Source organism: Triticum aestivum, chromosome 1B, assembly GCF_018294505.1.
Source record: "Triticum aestivum cultivar Chinese Spring chromosome 1B, IWGSC CS RefSeq v2.1, whole genome shotgun sequence".
Taxonomy (NCBI): domain Eukaryota; kingdom Viridiplantae; phylum Streptophyta; class Magnoliopsida; order Poales; family Poaceae; genus Triticum; species Triticum aestivum.
Window position 1 is genome coordinate 636660720 of NC_057795.1, and position 25878 is coordinate 636686597.

At 43.9% G+C, this 25878-nt stretch overlaps 1 protein-coding gene and 1 pseudogene across 1 annotated transcript; one reads left to right on the top strand and one right to left on the bottom strand.

Annotated features, from left to right (window-relative positions):
* The first annotated feature begins 389 nt into the window (after positions 1-389).
* LOC123080946 (geranylgeranyl pyrophosphate synthase, chloroplastic-like) lies at positions 390-1902 on the top strand. Its single transcript, XM_044503899.1, has 3 exons — positions 390-504; positions 1146-1261; positions 1480-1902. Exons 1-3 carry the CDS (start codon positions 390-392, stop codon positions 1900-1902), a joined length of 654 nt encoding a protein of 217 aa, XP_044359834.1.
* Positions 1903-11480: 9578 nt separating this feature from the next.
* LOC123151373 (uncharacterized) lies at positions 11481-11617 on the bottom strand (annotated as a pseudogene).
* Between the last annotated feature and the right edge of the window lie 14261 nt (positions 11618-25878).

Consider the following 25878-nt stretch of genomic DNA (forward strand, 5'->3'; position numbering starts at 1 on the left):
TCTTGCCGCAGATGATGATATATGTAGATGGGTGAGGTTTTGGACTCGAGATATTGCTGGGAGATCACATTTGCCATCGCATTCCAAACAATTCGTGAGCCGTTTAGTGAAAGTGGATGCGATATGTTTCCATATTTGCTTCTCTCTTTATCCAGCTTTAGTCTATCTAAAATATTGGAGGAAAACAAATATACATGTTTCTTCTCCAGCCCATCCATCTCCGAATGTTTGTCTTTAGTGGTACTAGTCCATCAGTTCCACCTCCACCTTTGTCGAGCCAGAGCTCATGTCTATGCCACCATGTAACCTTGCAATGATGCTCGAGTCCAATGTCACGGTCATGGCCATCCCAGCGTCGGCTGTTGACGAGGGAAGCACAAAGACAGGCCATGCGAACGGAAGCATCACACTTCGTTGATATGCCGATGGAGGCCAGCAATGCCAAGGTGGTCTACGTTGATCCTTCCAAGGGGTTGCCCATGCTCTATGAGGCTAGCTGTTCAGGCAGTCGGCGTGTGAGACAATGACCATCCTCATCACTGCGTCCACGTGGACGATGGTGTGAAGAAAGTCTGTTTCGCTATGTTTCCGTGTTCAAGCTCGGTATTGTTCAGTATGAACCTTAATAACCGAGACGCTCAGTTGTGCCGAGTTGTAATGTATAGGTTCAGGTTGCAAGTGACTTTGAAGTCAAACGTTTCAATTTATATTATGTGAGATGGCACACACAATGTGTGGACTGTGGCGTGTTTAGCGTGAGTACTTTGTTATTCCAGCTCTGCGATCTTAGTGCTGAACTCACATCATTGCCTAATGTCAGCTTCCATATCTTGTTAACCTCGTGTCACTTTTGTTCTTCTTTTCTCCTTTGATAAAGGATCGCGTTTGTTTCTTGCCGTCTCTTGTTTCGTCCTTGGACTGTCGATCTCGCTGACCAGAAAAAATGGATTACAATACATCGATGATCATTGTTGATGTCTCGTATAGTCAAATCGGTCACTGTATTCAGAAATGTTGAAATCACAGTCACACTGAGCAAGTAATGGGGAGCAACGGCGGATCTACTTTATGGCCTGAGGGGGCCGTGCCCCCCCCCCCCCCCGCCCCCCGCCAAACGTTATTTTTGCATTCGTACTACATATTAGTGGCCCACCTTGTACATCACATATACATCGATCCCGACAAGCACACCGCTCGTGTTGTCCGCGCCAATGGTGAGCTCGCGCGCTGCATCGGATCAGAGGGCCTCGTCGCCGGCCAGGTCAGCAGATTGTTCTATTCCGATTTCATCACCCAAATAGTACAGAATGGAAATGTTCTAATTCTATGAATCATTTGAAGATATTGTAATTAAGAAGGATGATTTGCATTGGTATCTCCGTACGTACATTTCAATTACAAATTGAAATTATCCTGTTCCTACCACACAAGTTGTCACATTTCTCAAAATATAATGGGTGTCTATGTACTTCTTGTTAGGTTGTTGATCTGGAGATAACTGGCTCAACTAAGACCGTACCTCTTGACCGCCTTGAGTACATCCATCTCCACAAGACTGCTGCATTGATCGAGGCCTCAGTGGTTATTGGTGCAATCATTGGAGGTGACTCGGATGACCAGATTGAGAGGTTGAGGAAGTATGCGAGATCAATTGGGTTGCTGTTCCAGGTGATTGATGACATACTTGATGTGACCAAGTCATCTGACGAGCTAGGGAAGACATCGGGGAAGGATTCGGCGAGTGACAAGACGGCATACCCAAAGTTACTAGGGTTGGAGAAATCACGGGAGTTTGCAGAAAATTTGCTCCGTGATGCAAAGGAGCAACTTGCTGTTTTCGACCAAGACAAGGCAGCACCACTGTTGTCTTTGGCCAATTATATTGCCCATCGGCAGAACTAAGGTGATGGTTTATGATCAGGGATAAATGACTTTGTAAGATCTGTTATTCGTTGTTGATCTCCAACTTTGAAAGATCATTAAGCCTTCTTCAGTTCGAGGAATATCTGAATTCTTCCTCTGAACTATATATACCGGTTTAGTTTTCTACCATACGTTGTGTGATGAGAATCTGTATTTGATCACAAGTGCCATTGACATAAGTAAGACATTATAGTGGGAATCAGCCATTATGTCGTATACTGTCTAGATCTGGATGATAATGATTGATTTCAAAAGAATAAAAATTTCTTTCTCTCTTTCTTTCTTTGTGTGACAGTTGCACGCATCAAAATATTGCCACATGGGCCTTTTCTAGCTTGTATATTAAGTGATAAATGACTTGTCAAATTTATGTATTTCCAGCTGGGTACTTCCTCCATTCCAAATAATAGTGCGTACAAATATTTTTCTGAAATTCTAGTTTTGTAATGTTCGCACAATTTCATAGAGAAAAAAAATTCCATAGTGAATGCATAGACGTAGTTAGTTATTGCATATCCTATAAAGCAAATAATACACATTTTATTATTTATAATTACTTCACATATATGATCAAGGATCCACATAGACGATGTAAACATAATTTACTACAGTAACATTTAGAATAAATATATAACTAGCATTACCTGTATGAAAAAAAACTTTGACTCACCATCCCGTAACGATGATTATTCGGAACTATAGCCCACAATGCACTTGTTCATGATCAAAGAAATAGGGTTGTACCCCGGTTCCACAAGTTTCGCACACGTGGGCCATGTGATCCTTGAAGTACTCTTGAGGTTTTGGGTTATGAACACACTATGTAAATTAACGGAATAGCTCTCTCTTGCTAAGAGATGAACTATAGTTTACATCTATTTATAGAGTAGGATCTGGAGTTAGTGCTTTAACAGAAAAAAGATAATGTTAATTTTGTTTTGCCAGTAAGTTTCTAATGGACAAGAATAGAATAGTTAACTATTCTTTTCCATTAGAAACTTGCCCGGAAAACAAAATTAATTGTTTGGTTCAGCACGTACATAAGGCACTAAATTTTCATGCATGCCACAAACACTAAACGGTTACACGTCAGCAATGGCTGCTGTGGCAGATTATTTTTGGCCCAGATTAAATGGTTAGCAGCATGTAAGAAGAAGTGAACGCGGCCAATATCTTCACTATTTTGCAGCGTGCGCGGCAGACAGCAAACACTACTACTTCTGTAGCCCTTTAGCACACTAGTAGAAAAAGGGTCAAACGGGAAGCACATTAGTGCCGATTTGTATTAGAGCCGGCACAAATGTATACATTAGTGCCGGTTCCAACGGCTAGCCGGGCCGCTCTCATTAGTACCGGTTCGTGGCTAACCTTTAGCACCGGTTCGTGCCACGAACCGGTACTAATGAGGGTGGTGGCAGGATGTTGTCAGTCTGGGCCCCCTCCAGCACCTTTAGTACCGGTTCGTACCACGAACCGGTATTATAGGTGCTCCTGCATATAAACCCTTAGTCCAGCTCGCTCTGTTCTTTCCCCTTTCCCCTCTCCTCTCCTCTCTGTTCTTCCTCTTCTCCCCTCGAGCTCATCACACATTTTGCCCAAAATTTGTCAAGATTTGAAGGCCCCCATCCATTCAAGCTTAAGTGATCACAAAGGTTAGCAACTTTGTCCTTTCATCTCTCATTGCTAGATTAGCTCTTGCAATGCTTTATATAGTTATTAATTTGTGAGTTTAGTAATTTGGGAGGAAATATATATATGTGCTAGTATTTGATTTATATGCAATTTGAGATCAAAATAACACTTAGTTTGCATATGTAGGTGTGGTTTACTTAGTGCCTTCTAAATCTCCGTCGTAACCACCGTCGATCGCCCGCACCGTCCCGTCGCCGGCACCACCTTGTGGTGAGCCTCTTGTTCATGAAATTTTATATAAAAAATTGATGTTTGTGTGATTTGGATATATAGTTACTCGTATAATAATTATCTTACCCATACGTTGTTTGTTATACATAGTGTCATGGTTTTGATATCCGTCCCCGTCGGCCCTCGTCCTTGTTATGATTCGGATGTGGTATATTCTCTTTTAAAACTATTTGTTGCATTTTGTGTTTATGACAAATTATGCCCATCAAGTTGACATAGATATTTTTATCTACAAGGTATGTGAACCGGAAACAGTGGTGTCCGCTTTGATGCAGAAACCAAGACGGGAAAGGAAACATATTATGGTTATATACAGGACATATGGGAACTTGACTATCGATGTGGTTTAAAGGTCCCTTTGTTTCGGTGCAAATGGGTCAATATGACACGAGGCGGGGTAACGGAAGACCCGCAGTACGGAATGACAACAGTGGATCTCAACAATCTTGCGTATGCAGACGAACCATTCGTCCTAGCCAATGATGTGGCACAGGTTTTCTATGTGAAGGACATGTCTACCAAGCCAAGAAAAAGAAAAGATAAGGAAGCGAATGCATCGTACGATGAGCCAAAGCGGCACATAGTTCTTTCTGGGAAGAGAAACATCGTGGGAGTGGATGACAAGACAGACAAGTCAGAAGATTATGAAAAGTTTGATGAAATTGCTCCATTCACAGTGAATATTGACCCGAGCATCCCGTTAAATGATGAAGATTTTCCATGGTTACGGCGCAAAGGGACACACGCGAAGAAAAAGTTTCACACCCAAAGATCTGGGATGTGATCGGCTTCACTATCATCACTTTCTTCTGTGTTTCACACCCAGAGGGGAATCTCTGTAATAGTTAGGGTAGTTATGTGTTTTGGCATTTGAAACGCGAAGAAATTTTATGTGCAAACAAATTCTTTCATGCCTTTACTGATTTTTAAAGTTAAGTTATTCACAAACTAGTGATTCACACTAATTTCAAATAATTCAAAATTTAAACTATTCAAATTTGAAAACTACGGGCACTAACAGAAAGTTTGTACCTAAAGAGGCTGTGTCAGCCTCCGGTCAGGCTATGGCCCCACCATCACCATTTAGTGCCGGTTCGTACCACGAACCGGTACTAATGAGGTTGTGTCAGGTAAGGCTGGGGCCCCACGAGCACCTTTAGTACCGGTTCATGGATGAACCAGACGTAAGCTGTTTTTTAGTCCCACCTCGCGAAGTGAGAGGGACTAGGAGCGGTTTATAAGCCCTGAGTGCAGAGACGATGAAGAAGAGGCTCAATGCTCACGTTGCTTAGCTTCAAGCCTTCAGGAATACGGTAGACTGCACGGAGCTATGCGCAGTGCAGTTTACACTATTTCGAAAGGCTTGAAGCAAATTAATGAGCATTGCACCTCTTTTCTTATTTTTAATAACTTATTACAACTCCGGACTTCTTCTGTTATGGCAAAAACTAATTGCACGTCGATATTTCTTTTTTTTAAGTTATAACTCCAGACTTTGACCATCAAGTTTTGCAGAAAAGAAAAAATAAAGCAGAAAAGAAAAAATTAATTATATTTGCTATTTTTCAATCGTTTACAAAATGACCGTGAAATTGAAAATCACTACAAAATGAACTCTGAAGATATTGAATTTTGGCAAACTAGATGAAAAACTACTCACAAATAAATAGAAAAAAATAAATATAACAGAAAAGAAAAAACTATACAAAAAACTACGCAAAAATAAATAGAAGAAAATAAAGCAGAAAAGAAAAAAACTATAAAAAAAATTGGGGCGCTGCCCTGTGGGCCTGATAGGCCATAGATGAAATTACAGGCCTTAAAGGCCCAGCAGACTCACAGGGCAGCGCGCAGAGTTTAGGCCCACCAGCATGCTATATAGAGGAGTTCGAAGTGGTAGCCGTGGCTGGGTTTATAAACCAGTGCGGCTGCCCTTCGCCCGGCGAGGTGGTACTAAACTTTGGGGTGGCAGCGCGTGGCCTTTAGTACCGGGTCGTGGAACAAACCAGCACTAAAGGGGGGGGGGCTTTAGTACCGGTTTGTTCCACCACCCGGTACTAAAGGGGGTCGCCTCCCGCCGCTTGGCCTGGCCAAAACAGGCCTTTAGTACCGGTTGGTGGCTCCAACCGGTACTAAAGGGGAGGTCTATATATACAACACGTCCGAAAATTTTGTTTTCCCTCTCTGTTTGTTCCTCTGTTTCCGTCTCCGTCGCCGTCGCCGCCGCCCTCGATCGTCTTCGTCGCCGCCCCCGTCCCCGTCGCCGCCCCCGTCCCCGTCGCCGCCGTCGTCTCCGTCGCCGCCCCGGGCCCGCCCCCGTCCCCGTCGCCGCCCTCGTCTCCGTCGCTGCCCCCGTCCCCGTCGCCGCCGTCGTCGCCGTCGCCTTGCCGTCGCCTCGCCGTCGCCGTCGCCCCGCTATGAGCTTTCCCCCTCTAACCCCTCTCCCTCGCCCCCGGCGGCCACCATGGGCGCCGCCCCTCCCCGAGCACACACACACACACACAAGAGCATGATGAACACACAAACACATATGTATGAATTAGTTTAGATTATTTAGATTATTATTGTTTTAGTTATCAAAATGTAATGCTTAGTTAAACTAGTTGAATTAATATATAGAACTAGTTTATTTTTAGTAAATGCTTAGTTGAACTTGTTGAATTAATATATAGAACTAGTTTATTTTTAGTAAATGCTTAGTTGAACTTGTTGAATGAATATATAGAACTAGTTTATTTTTAGTAAATGCTTAGTTGAACTTGTTGAATTAATATATAGAACTAGTTTATTTTTAGTAAATGCTTAGTTGAACTTGTTGAATTAATATATAGAACTAGTTTATTTTTAGTAAATGCTTAGTTGAACTAGTTGAATTAATATATAGAACTAGTTTATTTTTAGTAAATGCTTACTTTGAACTAGTTGAATTAATATATAGAACTAGTTTATTTTTAGTAAATGCTTAGTTCAACTAGTTGAATTAATATAATAATTAACTAGTTTATTTTTAGTAAATATAATGCTTAGTTGAACTAGCTAGTTGAATTAATATATAGAACTAGTTTATTTTTAGTAAATGCTTAGTTGAACTAATTGAATTAATATAACTAGTTTATTTTTAGTAAATGCTTAGTTGAATTAATAGAAGTAGTTGAATTAATTGAATTAGTAAGTGTTTAATGTTTCGCTTAATATGAACATAGGAAATGTCGTCTGACGACGGAAAAAATTTCGGTATGTGCCAATACTGTGAAGACCAGCGCGGCCAGTGCGACAGAAATTTCGTTGTTGATGGTAGGCGATTCAGCATCAAGCTGGATGAGACTTTCGAATTCGATACAGTAAGTCACAACGACAAGTCTGTTTTCGTAATTAAACATGACTTATATATGCTTCATTTGCCTGACTTATAATTTTTAATTTTCACTATTCTACTAGCGCATCCCCTGCCATGCAAGAATTTTTGTCTTGGATAAGATAGGTTTTAAAGATATGGAAACTATGGAGGTAAAGAGAGCTTACCTAAAAACTGAGCATGATGGTTATAGTTTCAACGTCAAAGTATACAATGCACACACGTACACCTATTTTGAATGCAAAACTTGGCAAGCACTATGCAAGGCTTATGCATTTGAGCCTAGTATGGTTATCACCTTTGATATTTGTCCGGAAGATGATATTGAAGGTAATAGAGACATATGGGTCGATGTGCAGACGCCTCCAGTTCTACCATTATGTGAGTTCTTCTCAAATATATTTTTGTCTTTGATATTGCTTATTTCAAAAATAACTGACAACTAATTTCTATTGACAGCTTATCTCCATTCAACCAAACATGTCCGGCGCTTGGTAGACAGGACCTTCTACTGTCCCGGAGCTAAACTAAACTGCGAGGAGATAAGTCATTATGTTTCATGGCTTGAGGATCTTCATACTGTCAAGACAAATTTTTTTGCTGCACATAGAAATGTTAGTACTCAAAACGTGCGACCAATAGTGATGGTATTGAACTACGGTTACATCTATTTAGGAATGATGGTAAGATATTTACTATTTGTCCTCAGTGCATATTTTGCATACATATTTTTTTGCTAAACTTTCATTGCTAAGTATGTTAATTAAGTACTATACAATGTTCTTCAACAGGGACTCCCGATGACAGTTGTGCCTCAGGGGATCGAGACTAAAGGTCAGATGTCAATTGTTAGCTTACGGCCAAGATATCCTGCATTGCACATGAATGCATTCAGGATTTCTAGAAGCGATGAATGCTTAATAGTGAAAGATTGGGGGAAAATTGTTAATGATCGCAGAGAAGTACTAGGGGGCAGCAATGAGAAGCGCAGCCCACGATTAGGAGACAGGTTCATCGGCATGCTCCAGTATGATCAATCAGGAGAGCTATACATGTTCTATGCTATTTTACCAGAGAGAGAGTAGCTAGCAGGAGTGATTTAGCTAGTTCTTCATGCTGCTCTTAATTAGTACTTGTCCTTTCATGTCCGTGTTCTTCGTTCTGAACTTAAGTGATTTGCTTTTGTGGTGTTATATATGAACGCTTATAATATCATGACAATCATGTTAAACTCGATGATTGGTTCTACTAGAAATTCTATATATATATATATATATATATATATATATATATATATATATGCATAACGTTTACAATGTGTAGTATCGTAAAATACCAGCAAACGAAAAAGAATTAAAATGGAAACACAAAATTAAATGAAAAAGAAATCATAAAACTAAAAACCCCAAACCTTATAGTACCGGTTGGTCTTACCAACCGGTACTAAAGGGCTCCAGGCCCCCGAAGCTGGCTCGTGCCACGTGGTTGCCCTTTAGCACCGGTTCGTGCTGAACCGATACTAAAGGGGGGGGGGGCTTTAGTGACCACACTTTAGTGCCGGGAACCGGCACTAAAGGGCCTTACGAACCGGTGCTATTGCCCGGTTCTGCACTAGTGGCAGCGTGTGTAGGAGGACACACCACTATGGCGAAGCGCTTAGCAGCGTCCACACAGTGAACGCTGCTAGTGTGTTGGTCTCTAGCTGCGTCCGGCGGGCACGCTGCTACTGGTTTGCTACCAGCTGCGTCACTCACTAGCGGCATCCATTCCGAAGGCTGCCAGAGGGCAATGTTCGATGTCGCTAACTAGCGGCATCCATTCCGAAGGCTGCCAGAGGGCAATGTTCGATGCCGCTAATTAGGGCTTTTCCTACTAGTGGAGGAGACTCACACAATGTCTGTGAGCATGAACACTTGTGCAGGAGGTGTTAATTTGTTCCTGCAGTTTGGCTCCCCTGTCATGGTGCACGTTCTCCTGTGCAGCAGGTGTCGATTTGCAGGAAGATGATTGAGTAAAAAAATTAACTTACTGATTAATTTATTCTCTGCTTGCGATCTTCACTCTCGCTTTGGCAAAATGCATGTCCGGCCGCAGAAGGAAAGCCTTTTTGGCGTTCCTGGATGAGAAAGGTTTGGTGGCGAGGTGAGGTGAGGAAGAAACCGAAGATGCAGATCAATGTAGTTTTGGTTGGCTGTTGTAGATTTGAATTGGATGGTGGCATCTTTCATAAGCTGTTCAGCCTGTTCTAGCAATCGAATGTTGTTGTCTGAGATCTGTAGATAGAATTGACTTTGTGTTCATTCGAGTAACGCACATGGTTTGGCCCTGGTCAGAAGTATATTTAGAGCATTTGTTGCATTCTCGTCCAACCAAACACAAAATTTCTATTCACTTTGTTCATAGCTACTAGTACTTCCAAGATAGTGATCGATAACTAAACATGCAAGTCAAATGGTCACATGATTCTCTAGTGTACTCACGTGGTACACTACAAAACAAATGAGGTAATAAATGTTTCCTGGATGACTTGCTCACACCTATCCCATGATTCTGCATGGGAGTCCTATATATACCTTCTGCGCTAGGATACAGAATTAAGTAAATGGAATATGAATACTAAATTGTTTACCACTTTATCCAACTTCATATCTTTTGAAATATTGGAGGAAAAAGAAAAATATCATGGTAACATTTACTGACTGTAAATCTATATTGTCTCATGATATCTAAAAGAGTGTTCTCGGTGGTTCCAGCTATTTTCCTCTTAGATACTCACATCAAAAAGCTTTTCTGAATACCAGATCCCATTGCTGGTGTCTGAAGGATGTCAATCTTGAGAAATTCCATTGGTGGTGTCTGAAGGAGGTCATTTTTTCTCTTTTGTCGAGATCCTGACATTGTTATGCAGCAATTGCCATGGTGGTCAGGGGACACATCTTTTACATCCGAAGAGCTCTTTTCATGTAGTTTGCAATCTGCTGCACCTATTCACAGTTCCGGCTTCAGTTCATGGTGTAGTTTTGTTCTTATGTTTCTTTGCAGCCTCCTGTAGTCACTAGTCAGTCAGTCAGTGAGTCCTCTGCTTCTACCAACTTTAACGTTTGTAAAGTGGACTAGATTAGCAACTTTAACGTTTGTAAAGTAGACTAAATTACATGCCGATGCCATTTCTAGAAGTAGTAGCTACTTGCTTTCTAATCTGATTAGTTCTTTAATTAGCCATGCTGCTAAATGCTAGTGTAACTTGGAAATACCTCACCAGGTGGGTATTTATTTTGCATGTGCTGATTTATGTATGTGTGTGCTCTTAAAGTAGGCTAATCTTGACTCTGTGACCGTGTGTGCAAGCTAGGACATGTATCTGCGCTAGCATGCTTGGATGGAATATATATATCGAGATATGTGGCGTAACTACCACCGGGTGGTAGGATGGATTTTCCCTATATATATATATATATATATATATATATATATATATATATATATATATATATATATATATATATTATATAGTTACCCCACATATCTCATATAATACCATGTGGTAGTATATATACTATTTTATTATTTTAAATATGTTAATATACTATATCTAAGATATTTCAAATCAAGTTACATGAAAAAATTGCATATGAGTCCATAGTTTTTGTTATATTTGTGAAATACGTACATAATTGTACATAAAAAAAAACATACTCAAAACATGGTACATACTTCCCAAAAAATAGTATATATACTACCTAATCATTGATATATACTACATACTACACGTACATACTCTTGGTTTCGACAGATACTACATACAACATACAAAACCCAAGTGGTGGTAACTACCACTGCTTGTAGGAAACATTTGTCCTATATATAGACACACACACACCAGTTTGTGTCGACTCCGTACGAGGCCTCCACTCCTCCAGCGACCTTCTCATCACCATACGAGTTACTGTCCTCCTGGAAGCGGTACCAGCAGTCCCTCGCTGAGTGTCCAAGCTTGGCACAAATCTGGCAGCAGAAGGCATCTGGACGTGACTTTCTGGAGTTGTTGCAGCGGCCCTTAGGGTTGGTGTAGGAGGGTTGTGCACCATTGTTATTGCTGTTGGTGCCGCGGGAGTGGGGAGCGCCACTGTTCCCGTCGTTGGTCGCCTTCGCCTTGCACGGTGGCCCTTGGTAGCGTGAGGAGCCGCCGTCACCGCCGCCACGACCACGTGAAGCGGCGTTGGCAGACAACTTAAACCCACCGTCAGAGTTGTTTCCCTGGAAGAGCACGACCCTCTGGTCGAAGTTACTCATCTGAGCGAAGAGCTCATCCAGGGTGACCGGTTGTGTGCGGGCATCGAGGGCAGAGACAAGCGGCTGGTACTCCATATCCAATCCAGCAAGGATGTAGGAGATCAGCTTGCTGTCATCTTGAAGTGGTTTGCCTGCTGCAGCAAGCTCGTCCGCCAGGGAGCGCATGTGCGCGGAGTAGGTTGCCACGGACTGCGTGCCCTTCTGTGCATTCGCTAGTGCGATGCGGATGTTGTTGACCCTCGACAGAGACTGTGATGAAAACATGCTCGCCAAGGCTGCCCAGAGTTCATGTGCATGGACGATGGATGTAACCTGCACTAGAACTTCTTTGGTGAGATTGTTCAACAGATAGCCAAGTACTTGCTGATCTTCTCGGACCCAGATGGCGTGAAGGGGATTCAGGATGGTCTCCTCCTTCCCATCTTGTCCTTGATGATGACTTGTTTGACCGGCTCTGGGTTCGTTCCATCAACGTACCCGAAGAATCCCGCTCCTCTGATCTGCGGTGTGATTTGAATGTGCCAGAGGATGAAGTTGGTGCCGGAAAGCTTTTCCGTGACTTGGCCAGAGAGACCAGAGGTTACGGTGGTGGCAGAGGAAGCCATGGCAGCGAGCGTAGGTGGTGGAAGCGACGAAAGCTAGATGCGATGGAAAAGATGGGCTCTGATTACCATGTGCGAATTGTTGTAACGTCCTACCTTTCTTGGTAGCGACGATTCCGTGTTATATAGCAGGGGCCGAATCCCTGATAAGGCATACAAGCTTGGGGTATAAGGAAAGAAGAGATAGAGATAGATCATGCGGTTGAAGGAAGATAGACTAGATACTAAGAGCAAATTTAGCAGACCCCGCAAAAAGCCGGCCCGCAAAACGCGTTTGCAGTTCGCGCAAAACTGCTTTTGCGGCCGGCGAGGGCTAGCACAGATGCAGACCCCCCAAATGGACCCGTAAAAAAGCATATTCGCGGAATATGCTTTTTTACGGGTCGGCTATGCGGGTTCTGCTCCTTGCGCCGCTGCATCCCCGCAAATCATCAGCCCGCAAATCTCAAATCCAACATAATTCAATAATAAAAAACAAACTGAATTATTCAAATCAAACATAAAATAATAAGCATCTGCATTACAAATAATTATTCAAATCACCGTAGCAAACTTAAAATAATGCAATACAAAACTTTTCATGAATACAAATACAAATGAATACAAAAATTAGTCACTGTCCAGCCCTTTGCCAATGGTGCTCAATGAGATCTTCCTGAAGTTGAAAGTTTGTGTCTGCATTTTCAATCTCCTTGTATGTCTGAAGAAATGCTCTAATGCGGTTTGGGTCTCTAGTTGGTTTGACACGACTACCCACATTATCATAAAATAATTTTGAGTCCATTCCTCTCTCATCTTCAAGAATCATATTATGCAGGATAACACAACAAGTCATGATGTTCTTAGGGTTATCTTATCCCAAAAATGAGAAGGACCTCGGAAAATGGCAAACCTAGATTGCAAAACACCGAATGCTCTTTCAATGTCATTTCGGGCTGCCTCTTGCACCCTTGCAAATTCACAATGTTTTTTTTGTTTTGGGTTCTTTGATGCTCTTGACAAATGTGCACCAAGGAGGATATATATCATCTGCAAGATAGTACCCCTTTGTGTATTCATGCCCATTGATAGTGTAGTTGCAAGCAGGGGCATCACCACTAGCAAGCCTAGCAAACAAATGAGAGCGTTGCAACACATTGATATCATTGAGTGTGCCGGGCATACCAAAAAAGCAATGCCAAATCCATAAATCCTCGGATGCTACGCCCTCTAGCACAATTGTTGCATCAAGAGACTTGCCACAATACATTCCTTGCCAAGCCTTGGGGAAATTTTTCCAATTCCAATGCATACAATCAATGCTACCTAGCATCCCAGGCTAACCTCTCCTCTCATTAGCTGCCATCAATTTCTTTGTCTCATCTTTATTTGGTGCCCGAAGATACTCGGGACCAAAGACACGGAAGATCACTTTCGCAAATCTACACACAGACTCAATTGTGCTATCTTCACCAATGCGAAGATACTCATCGACATAGTCAGTCGGAATGCCATATGCAATCACCCGCATAGCTGCGGAGATTTTTTGATATGCACTAAATCCCTTTAAGCCCGCGGCATTCCTTCTCTAAGTGAAATACCGGTAATTTGCCTCGCAAGCTTCAACAATTTTCACAAAAAGGGATCGGCGCATTCGGTACCTTCTGCGGAAGAGGTGTGCAGGATATGTAGGATTCTCCGAAAAATAATCTTGTATCAACATCTCGTTTCCAATATGGCGATTCCGCGGAATGCACAGAGGCCCGACAGTAGATCCTCGCCTCCTCTTTCGGTACTCGTCTTCATGCTCCTTCACGGCAAGCGCCATGACCAATGTTTGCTGCCCAAAGGTCGCAAACATGGTCTCCACATCCGAGTCGTCCGAATTGGACGATTCGGATAGCAAGAACTTCTCGCACGGGGTCAACTCCATCTACACGCACGCACGCCGGCGCGTCAATCTACTACACAGCTCGCGAAAATCACAAAAAAGGGACTAACCGGTGGCGAGTGATCCGGGGGCAGCGACGAGGGTGGTGCTCTCGGCGGTGGTCGATCCTAGCGGCGGTGGCGACTGGGGGCAGCTCTTCTCGCTGGATCCGGAGGGGCGGTGCAGCAGCTCGGCGCGGGAGGGTGTGGGGCGGCCCTGCGGAGCGATTGCGCCCGCAGATATGGCCGGAATCGCCGGCTGCGGGCGGGCGGAAGCAAGGGCGGGCAGCGGCGGAAGGAAGGGGGAAAAGAGCGCGGGCTGAAATGTCCCTCCCGCCAACTGCTTCTCTGTGATGCAGGGCACCGCAGCCGCGAGGGGGAAACCTGCGTTTTCCCGGGTTGGGGCCGGAAATTTGCGGCGCCCCCTAAAAATTTTTGCGGGCCGGGGCGGGATGCGGTGTCTAGTCGGGCAGACTTTTCGGCCTGTACCCGCATTTTGGTGGTTATTTTGCGGGTCGGGGGCGGATGCGGGGTCTGCTAGAGTTGCTCTAACAACCTACTCAAACTAACTCTATCTCAAGATACGTGTATTATGACTACACGTTCCTGTTACAATTACGTATGCATATATGAGTTTAACAACCTCCCTTAATCACAACTTGGTCAAGTTGAGATTACGCTTGAACTCCTCAAAACTTTTTGTAGGTAGTGCCTTGGTGAAACCATCTACAACTTGATCTCTGGAGTGTATAAACCGAAATTCCAGTTGATGAAGAAACGTACCAGTTTTCATAGGTTGCTGAATTTTAGTGCGTTATATTTCAGAGACTCCGGTTAATATATTTCAGAATCCCTATTTCAAATACATCGAGAAGGAGATGTATTGGTGATAGCTAGTCCCGGACACACCTGTAGGCCCTGTTCGGAATCACTCTGACTCCACAACTCCGCTCCGGAGCAGCCGGAGTTGTAGTTGAAAATCAGGGAGCAGTTGTTTCCTTGCTCTGCAGATCCTTGGATTTTCCGAAGTTGATGGATTGCCGAACAGGCTTGTAATAAGTGATTTTTTTATCAAAGCACTGGAAAGAAAATGGCCTTTCTGTTGTTCCCAATATGACAGATCGGCGCGTAGGTTGTTGCTCGCTGACGGCCCTGTTCGGCAGGAGAACTTGACGAGATACGGAGGTCGGCGCGTGTCTCGAAGAGGCCGCTATCGCAACTCCGGCCATCTGCCATTAGCTTCCGCCATCCATCGGCATGACAAAGCAGAGGTCCTGCTGTTGCAACTAGCAGGTTATTCATCCAATCTTTGTCCATCAATTAGTGCTCGTTCCTGTAGTAAATAGAACTTGTTTGGATATATAGGTACAGAGCAGAGGTCAACCTTGCAAAATGCTCTGCTTGCAGGTTCAGAGACTACTTTGATCTGATAATTTCTCTACCTTGCGAAATTCCAGTGGATTAGCAAGTGGTAGTTGCCCCCCTTAGAAAGGTGACTGACACACCTACTAGAAGAGACTCCTAAACTGCAGGAAACTTATACTATTGAATTTCCAGGGAACTTTGTATACCACTTATGTTGTTTATCTTTTTTGCTTCCATTTTAGTGGTAAAATTTTCAAGTTATTGTAGTTTGGTTGAAACGATTGAGTGTGGTAACATTTGCATCTCAAGTTTTTTCTCCTAATATATTCTATTTTTTCTACTATTTCATGGCCTTTTGGTCTATGTCCAGATTATTGAATCTGCATTTGTCTTATCACTACTAGAAAAAAGTTGTTGGTGGCGCACCTATTTTGGCTATTAATGGCGCATTATAGGTGCGCCACTGTGCGCCATTAGTATTGCAGGTAACAGTGGCGCATCTTGTAGTGCGCCATTACTATTGCTACAGGTGCGGCACTGGTAACTTTTTTTGATATTTTTTATTTTTTTTATTTTGAAGGCGGAAAAATAATAGTGGCGCACCGTCTAACCCCCACCGTGTGCCATTGCTATTTTTGAATTTTGAATTTAAATCTGGATCGCGATTTTTTTGCCCTTTTTTTGCTCGTTTTTCTGCATGATATTTTTTCAAATTTTGTTCTCGTTTTTGGATCTTGTACGTTCTTCTGCCGGAGAGGAGTTCACCGGAGAGGAGGGCCGAGGAGAGACCGTGAGGAGGAGAGGAGGGAGGGAGGAGGAGGTCACCAGAGAGGAGCTCGCCTACATCGTCGGAGAGGAGGAGGAGGAGGTCACCGGAGAGGAGCTCGCCTACATCGCCAGAGAGGAGGAGGAGATCGCTGGAGAGGAGTTCACCGGAGAGGAGGGAGGAGAAACCGTGAGGGGAGGGGAGGAGCTCGCCGGAGAGGAGGGAGGAGGAGATCACCGAAGAGGAGGGAGGACGAGCTCACCGGAGAGGAGGGAGGAGGAGCTCATCGGAGAGGAGGGAGGAGAAACCATGAGGGAAGGGAAGGAGAGGAGGGAGGAGGAGGTCGCCGGAGAGGAGGGAGGAGGAGGTCGCCGGAGAGGAGGAGAAGGAGGAGGTCGCCGGAGAGGAGGAGGGGAGTATGGTGAAGGAGAGGAGGGGAGATGGAGTGGAGGAGAGGAGGAGATGGAGTGGAGGAGAGGTAGAGTGGAGGAGAAAAATGAAGAGGTAAGGAGGAGAGGACCCCGCCCAGCCATATATACGGCATAGTAATGGCGCAACGTGGTCAGGTGCGCCATTACTATATTTTTTTTTTGAATTGTGAAGGCGGGAAGATAGTAATGGCGCATCTTAGGCAGGTGCGCCATTACTAATTTTTTTTGATATAGTTTGAATTTTGAAGGCTGGAAGATAGTAATGGCGCACCATGGGTAGGTGCGCCATTACTGAGTTTAATTTTTTTTCATTTTTTTCCTCTCCAGATCTTGAAAGCCCGGTAACTTTTTTCTGTTAGGTTTTTGAGGATTCTAACGGGGTTCCCCCTGTTGAATTCGGATATAACTTTTCGAGTAGATGATTTTTCATATAAATTTTTTTTTCATCGGAGTTCGTATGCAAAAGATATGCCCATTTTACAAATTCTCGAGAGATTTTGCAAAAAAGTCATAAATTCATGTTTGTAATTTTGCTAACAACTAGACCACATATCACGTGGGAATCTTATTTTCTTTTATTTTTTTGAAACTGAAAAGGCGGTCCACCCGAGGGGGTGCATTTGGTGATTTTTTGTAAGACTCAGACATGTGATGTGTAAATGTTAGTAATAGCGCATCAGTGGATAGTGCACCATGACTAGTTTGAACTAGTAATGGAGCATTATCCCCTGGTGCGTCATTACTAATTTTGAAAAAAAAGTAAAGAAAATTGTTAGTTGTGGCACACAGAGTATGTGGTGCGCCATTACTAGTTAAAACTAGTAATGACGCACTATACCCCGGTGCGTCATTACTAGTTTAAAAAAATGTTAATAGTGGCGCACCGTGGGTGTGATGCGCCATTAGTGATATGGACACTAATGGTGTACCTACACATAGTGCGCCACTGCTATATAGCAGTGGCGCATCACATATATGGTGCGCCATTAATGTTCATATTAGGTATACCATTTTTCCTAGTAGTGTATTTGTCTCTTGCCATCTACTCAAGTTCGACTGGACTATCAACAAAGTCGGATAGCAGAAGCATGGCCATCATGTTCATCATCATCTCATAGAAAAAAGAAGCGACCACGGTCTCCTAATGACGGTGCCCCAAGTTCACAAGGCAGAACCGAGAACAGCACAAGCCTTGGTTTGCTACTTTCTATGTCTAATTTATTCTCCTCTATTGGAGTAAAAGAGCACGCTGGTCACTAAACTTGCTCAAGTGTGTCAAATAGGTCACCGTTCTCGTAATTTTCACATCAAAATTAAATCAGGTGGGTCACCTCGTATCAGCACCAGCACACCGCATCAGAGAGACGACTATAAGGTCAGTGTTATTATGCATGTAAACCCCTTACGTTGTCTCCTTTTCTTCCTTTTAAACATTCAGGCTTGATAAACCCTGAAACTCATATGATGTGTGCTGTAGTTGTTTATTTATTTATTTACTCCTAGAAAATTGGTTTCGTAGCAGAAAATGGCCAGCTTCAACATGTCAAAAGAGGCTTCATTTTTTTATAGAGATTGCTGAAAGCAAAATGTTATAGGTCAGGTCATCATCTACTACAGACGCTCTCTCTCGTTCGCTTCCATTCCTTCGAGGACAATGCAGGTAGCAGAGGGCGGATTGCCATAGTTGATGTACCTGGAAACAGAGTTGCATCACCACCGTTGGCACCTCCCATGGTTGCCACTGGTGGGATCGATCGTCCGTAGTCGCGGCTATTGTTATGAGATTTATAATGCCAGTTGATTAGCTTCTGTGGTGAGGGGAATTAACAAAATTAGGTACAGAGAGGAACTAACAATGGACTATAGGCGCCCTGTGCTTCTATAGCCCTGTTTCTTTACAGAACAGCCTCCTGTAGTCAGTGGGTCGGTCAGTCCTCTCCTTCTATAGCCTTGTTTCCCTGCTATTCCTGAACCAACGTTTAACTTACATCGGACCAGGTGTGATTGAGATTTATAGTTTGATTACTTGTGGCTTTATAGTATTGCCTTGTTTGTAATGCTCCACAAATTAGCCGTTATCGTCGCTGTGGGAAGGAGCCACCAGAGACGGCCACCCGGGAGGAGAGCCCTGTTTCTCTGCTTTATATGCCCTGTTTGTGCTAGCAGCTACTTAACGTCAGGTTGTGGCTTGTTTGTTCAATTAATTGTCCTGAAGCACCAGCAGTGTCAGCTCTTGTTTAACCACTTTTTCTAGTCTGTTTAGTTATCAACTTTTGTAGAGTAGATGACATTGCACGCATGTGGATACTGTTTAGCTACCTAGCATGATAGACTTGATTTATCATATTATGAGTGTCATCGATGTCTGAAATACACTTGTTCCGTTTGGGGGTGTCTGGAATGTTTCTCCTTATGATGCAGGAAAGGGGAATTGTGTTTGCTTCAAATTATGTACTAGGTTGTGTCATGATTATTATCGGCTTTGGTGAACTTTAAAAGAAACTGTTCAGATATTTTGTAGTGTGGCTGTATTATCTCCTTCAGCATTCCCCCAAATTTGGTACCAATTAGGATACTCTGTCTATAGCAAAACATGCTAAGGAAGATGGTGGCTTGTTAGGTAATTAATTAACCAGCTGAGAGAGATGCATTCTTATCTTCAGTAGTCTAATATTTGGAGCAATGATGTGTGTAAATTTCACATTCAACATGTGTGTAGATTTCAACCCCGCTCACCATTGCTTAGCCAATCGCCAGACAAAGACATTACACCAGTTTCCTTTCTTCGGAAGACAGTTACATGCAGGGGATGTTCCGGCAAATCTGTTGTATCATACATAATTCCTGCCTCACTTGATGGTCCTCCTATATAGTTTAGGCTAATCTCAACCCTGTTTTCCTCAGTTCATGCAAGAGGTATATATCTCTGTGAACATTTGTTGCATTCTCCTAAAACCAAACACAATGTTTTATTCACTCTGTTCATAGCCAAACTTCCTAGGAAAGGGATAGATATCTAAACATGCAAGTTAAATGTCAACATGCATGATTCTCTTGTGTACTCACGTGGGCCAAATGATTTGGTAAGTATTTCCTGGATGGTTGTTCACACCCTAGCAGATGATTCTATATAGCACATTTCGTTTTCATAACAAGGGATGTATGGGAGTCTATATATTCTGGCCTTGGATACCGAATTAAGTGAGTGGGATATGAATACTAATTTGTGTATCTATTTATCCAACTTCATATCGCCCGAAATATTGGAGGAAAACAAAAATACCATGGCAACATTTACTGCCTGTAAATCTATATTGGCTTGTGATATTTAAAATAGAGTGTTGTCAGTGGTTCCAACTACTGTTCTTTTAGATACTCAGAGCGGCGTTTTGGCTCCTAGGTGCATACGCACCCATTGTCGAAATACACATTTAAAAAGTTGAAAAAATCGAAACAAAAATCCCACGTGTATATCCGGACATTTTATGTGCGTTCACAAGGTTTTGGTGAAAAACGACGTTTTTTGTGGCTTGTGTAAAAAAGATAAAGAAATGCCTCGTGAATAGTTACACTAGTAGAAAATCATCTAATAGTCCCGGTTCGTAAGGGCCTTTAGTCTCGGTTCATGAACCGGGACTAATGGGTCGTTACTAATACCTCCACCCATTAGTCCCGGTTCAAACACGAACCAGGACCAATGTGCCTCCACGTGGCCCTGTGCACCGAGCCCAGTCAGGGGGCCTTTGGTCCCGGTTGGTGGCACCAATCGGGACCAAAAGGCATCCACGCGTCAGCATTCCAGTGGCTGGGTTTTTTTTGAAAGGAGGGGGGGGGGTGGGGGTTTTGGGGGGTTAATTTAGGTGTTTCATATATTGTGTTAGCTAGCTAATTAATAGAGAGAAGTGTCCTCTCTTATGTCCGTGCTTGGTCGACGCTACATACTATATACATAAGTGATCGAGAGAACCATTGAGTACAGAAGTTCGTCATGCATACCGAGAGAAGTGATCGATCGACCTCTCCTTCTCCGAGAGATTGGTCGAACAACAAGTTTTCGTATCATGTATCCGACGCTACTGGCTACATACATGTACAATATGTATAAGATCTCTTAATTACAATCCCCTAGCAATTGAAATCAATTTCCACATGGTATTCTCCGGCTTTATTGATGATGTGGTCAAGAAAGAATCCCGCCAATTCCTCTTGAATTGCTTTCATGCCATCTGGTTCTAGGAGTTCATTCCGCATATGCCACGTCTAATTTGAAGAAGGGGGTTAATTAATACATATATATGAATGAAACTCAACAGAAATGATGGTGTAATAAAATGAAATTGTGAATATTATTGCTTACGCACTTCATATTGTCTTTTAGAGTAGCCCCGTTTGTTTTTCAAAGTCGCGTTGTGGATGAACTCGCACACATAGTATCCACAGAAATCATTCCCTGTTCCTGCCACAAGCACTTTACGAGAAATAGAGGTCAATCAAACTGATAATGAAGCATTATAAATGGCATTGATGAAAGTATAGCTATAGAATCAACGGGAGATGCGCGCAACTAGCTAGCCAGTAGTACTAACTTTTGGGTATGTATATCGCAGCTCCTTCGGCAGTCCCGGAGCTTCTGCGGCGAACTGTTTCCAAACCCTGCAAGACAAAGAAAATAATAATTATTACTTGAGATATCAGGAAATGAACAAAAAGTTGCCGATATGGTGCGATAATGATCGATTGAACTTACTTGTTGAGCAATTCAGTCATGTCCGCATAGGTTTCGGGATATTTTCGTCTCGAGTCTAAGACGGTTACTAGTCCCCGCTCAAGCTTAATCTCCAGAAGAACATAGTGGTACCTGCGCACGCATGCATAACTCATCAATTACATTACTATAACCTCGCTCGAGTAATAAGGGAAACCGAATATGCACACGACAGTAACACTCACTCGCCGTTGTAAGGAAAGAGTATGGTATCTTTGTTTGATTTTTGATCAACGATCGTAGCAAGTTGTCCTTGGCCTCTTTGACGTCCTTTTTAACCAGAAATTCATCTATGACATTTGTGTTAATGAACCCAATATCGTAAATTTCTTGTTTTTTGCACTCGACGATCTTCAATCTGCATAATATATTAAGGATAATTAATTATAAATACATGAAATGAAAGAGCCGAGCTATATATAGAGACTTAATGACAGAAATAGTACTTACATGTAGTAGCAAAAGACCATTAATTTATCGAGGGCCTTTTGATTGAAGAACGCGAAGAAATCCTCAAATAAACACACAACAAATCACTTGAAACGAGGTCGTGCTCCTCTTTAATATTTAGATACAAAGCATTCGTCCCCCCAGACTCTCTGCAGGTTTTCATGTACCAATTATGGAATCTTCGCATCATTGTTGTCAAAGATTTTTCATCTTTAACGAGAGGCTTCCCTTAGTCGTATCTGTGTTCGTCCACCTCCAAGAAATCAGGAAGTTGATCATCAGGCAGGTAATCTGCAAGATTGCCATAACCGGCCACCGTCCCCGGAGCATTAGACACATTGAGCGGGGGGCACGATTGTTGTGCTTGTTCGCCGAGCTGGGCAATTTTTTCCCCTTTGCTCGTCCTTTTAACCTTTTATCACTGACAGTACTTCCCGACCGCTGGGCTTCGAGATATGTCTGTTCAGTAATGCGCTGATAGTTGGTTCTCAGCAGAGACTTTGGTGGTTTCCTCAGGGCATCGATAGTGCGCTTTGCTTTCACTAGATCTACCTTCTCCTCCGGAGGTGGATGTCTATTTGCTTTCACCCCTTCAAAGAACTCCTTCACGTGGGTCCGCACAATCGTATTGTTTTCCTCCTCGGTCCTCTCGTACGGTAACTTCTCTAGAGGCTTGAGAGGTGGGCCGTATCTGTATTGCCTCCCGCCTCTGGTTGTGCTGCTAGACGCCAGAGCAGACGGAGCGGCTGCGGTGTCTGTCTTCTTTCGTGCTTGCTTACGAGGCGGAGGATAAGGAGTACGACGCGCCGGAGCAGCCGGGGCGGCGGCGGGTCTCTTCCGCCCTTGCTGGCGAGGCGGAGAAGGAGGAGGCTGCTGGCTGCTCAGGAGCGCCGGCGCAGGCGGAGAAGGAGGCGGAGTGCCGCCACGCGCCGGAGAAGGAGGCGGAGTGCCGCCACGCGTGCCCTGATCGTCACTCACCGGAGGAGGAGGCGGTGGAGTAGGCGGAGTGCCCTGACTCGCCGGAGGAGGAGGAGGAGGCGGAGGCGTCCAGTTCGGAAGGTTGATGAGCTCCTTCCGCCATAGGCATGGAGTCTTCAGAGCAGAACCCAGCCTAGTCTCCCCTTCACCGGTAGGGTGATCAAGCAGGAGGTCCTCAAATCCCTCCGTTATTTCATCCACCATCACCTTAGCATATCCTTCTAGAATCGGCCGGCAGTGATAAGTTGCTCCGGATCCAGTAGGATAAACAGAGCCAACATCCGCCTTGACCTTCAAATTCATCCATCGCGCCATAATGTGGCAATGTTGAGACTCCGTGATAGCATCCACGGGATAGCTGGCAGGAGCCGTCAAGACATGCTCCGGCTGAAGCAGCTCGGTGGAAGCCACGCTGCTTCTCCGCTGAGATGGCGGGTAGCTTCGGGGAAGCTTCGGCAAGTCGTTTGCTGCGATCTGCTACTTCTCGTTCCTCTTCTCATTCCTCTAGCCCCATTACCCTTTCGTGCAGCGCCTGCAGTTGGCCCTGCTCCAGTTTCTTCCTCCTCTCATGGGTTTTGTAACCCCCTGCATCCGGAAAACCAACCTTCCACGGAATGGAGCCTGGCGTGCCTCGTGTCCGTCCAGGATGCTCAGGATTCTCGAGGGCCATTATGAGCTCGTCCGTCTCCCTGTCTGGAACGAACGTCCCTTGCTGCACTGCATTGATATAGTGTCGAAGGTTCTTGAGGGGTATTTGCAGTTGCTCATCCGTCCAACGGCACTCCCCTGATACAGGGTCCAAGGTTCCGCCAGCCCCGAAGAACCAAGTCCGGCAACGGTCTGGCCATCTCATTGTCTCTGGTTCGATCCCTTTTTCAGGCAGATCATTCTCCTCCTTGGACCACTTAGGCCGGGCTTTGAGGTAGCCACTTGACCCCGTGCGATGGTGAAGCTTCTTCTTCGCAACATTTTTCTTGTTCGTCGCCGACATCTTCTTACTCTTTTCCGATGTCTTGTGGGCCACAAATGCGGGCAAGTGATCTTTGATCTTCTCATATTTGCCGATGAATTATGGTGTCTTTTTTTTGTCGACAAAATGGTTCAACTCTTTCCTCCACCTCCTGAATAGAGTTGCCATCTTCTTAAGAGCACAAGACTTGATTAATTGCTCTTTAACTGGCTTCTCCGGATCCTTCCCTGGCGGTAGGGTGAAATTTGCCTTCAGCTGAGTCCAAAGATCTTCTTTCTGCATATCATTGACATAAGACACCTCAGGGTCGTCCTTAGGCTTATACCATTGCTGGATGCTGATCGGGATCTTGTCCCTAACAAGAACCCCGCACTGAGCAGAAAATGTGTTCTTTGTCCGGATGGGTTCAATCGGTTCGCCGTCGGGCGCGATTTCTATGATCTCAAACCTTTCATCCGAGCTCAACTTTTTCTTCAGGCCTCGTCTCCTTACGGAAGTTGTGCTCGATCCGGAGGGCTAGAAATTAAAAGGAAGAAAGACGAGAGTAATTAATATGTGTACATATACCAAAACAATGGATGCGTCAATTAACTAGTCAGCACGGGCTTAACTAATATGTATATCCCTGGCCGGACTGGGTTCAGTCACCGGAGCAGTCAGCATGGTCTCCTTCTTATACCTCTATTGTGTCACCGGAGCCATCATGAACATAGCCCTCTTCTTATACCGGCATTAATGGGCCGAAGCCATCATGAACATAGCCCTCTTCTTCACCCAGTCCTTCCAGCTGACCATCGGTGTCGTTGAGATATGACGCAACTTCATCACTTCCTTGTGCGATTATGTGCCCCAACATCGCTTCTGTTGCTTCATCTCGGGAGTGCTCCATAGTTTCTGCAAATATTTACAACATGTCAATTATTATTCAAACATGGTATAGATGGATATATATATTAGTGGCAAACGTAGAACTAGTTAGCTAATCACAATAAGGAATCATGTTAGTGGCCTCGACGCTGCTTCTCTAGGGTTTGGGATCGCCTCGACACAACGCTTCAAGTGTTTGGGGTGACCTCGACGACAACGCTCTTTTAACTTGGTAAATTTGGGTGGCCTCGAGAGTTTTGGTCGAGCGAGAGGGCCGAGGGGGGTGTTGCCGTTGTATAGGTTATCACGATCGAGAGGGGGTATATATATCGACCGCCCCTCATGTCGAAGTTATCTCGAGCGGGCGGCGAGGGCGAAGGCGAGCAGCCTGACGGCGACAGATCTGATAAAAGATAAGAAAACGAAGAAGAAATAAAAAGAGGAGAAGAAGAAAGGAATAGAGGAGAAGATCGAAGAAAAAAAAGAAGAAGAAAAAAGAGGAGAAGAAGAAAGGAATAGAGGAGAAGAAGAAAAAATAGAATTTTTTCTATTTTTTCTTCTTCTCCTCTATTCCTTTCTTCTTCTCCTCTTCTTTTTCTTCTTTTTTTTCTTCTTATTTATTTCTCCTCTTCTTTTCCTCTCCTCTTCTTCTTTCTTTCCTCTTCTTATTTTCTTCTTTGCTATCCTTCTTTTTCTAAAATTGTAACTTTTGCATATATAAAACTTTTCTAAAATTGTAACTTCCTATATATGAACAAAAAACTTTCTATGAACAAAAAAACATTTTTAACATATATATTTAGTAAATTCTAGCCACATACATCACATACACATATACATTATAGCCACATACACATATACATCACATATGAACAAAAAAATAAACTAATAAAAATAAAAAAACATATAGCAACATATGAACAAAAACATATAGCCACATACATACACATAAATTATATATATATATATATATATATATGAAAAAATTAAACTAATAAAAAACAGAGCCGGACGGGCACAAGGGCATGGCGGCAGCGGTGGCGCCGGCGGGGCAGGGCAGGGGTGCAGGAGTGAGGCAAGGCAGGGGCGCGAGGCAGGTGCTCACAGGGGGCTGGCGGGGCACGGTGGGCGACATCGGGGCGCGGGGAGCGGCGCCGGCATCGGGGCAGATGGCGTCGAGGGCGGCGGCGACGGTGAGGTGGACCAGCCTGACGGCGTCGGAGGCGGCGGCGACGACGAGGTGGAGCAGCCTGACGGCGTCGGAGGCGGCGGCAACGACGAG

Coding starts and splice junctions, on each gene's coding strand:
- LOC123080946 (XM_044503899.1), top strand. CDS start 390: ATGCGAACGGAAGCATCACACTTCGTTGATATGCCGATGGAGGCCAGC. Junction 505..1,145: donor CTATGAGGCTAGCTGTTCAG/GCAGTCGGCGTG, acceptor ACTACATATTAG/TGGCCCACCTTGTACATCAC. Junction 1,262..1,479: donor AGGGCCTCGTCGCCGGCCAG/GTCAGCAGATTG, acceptor ACTTCTTGTTAG/GTTGTTGATCTGGAGATAAC.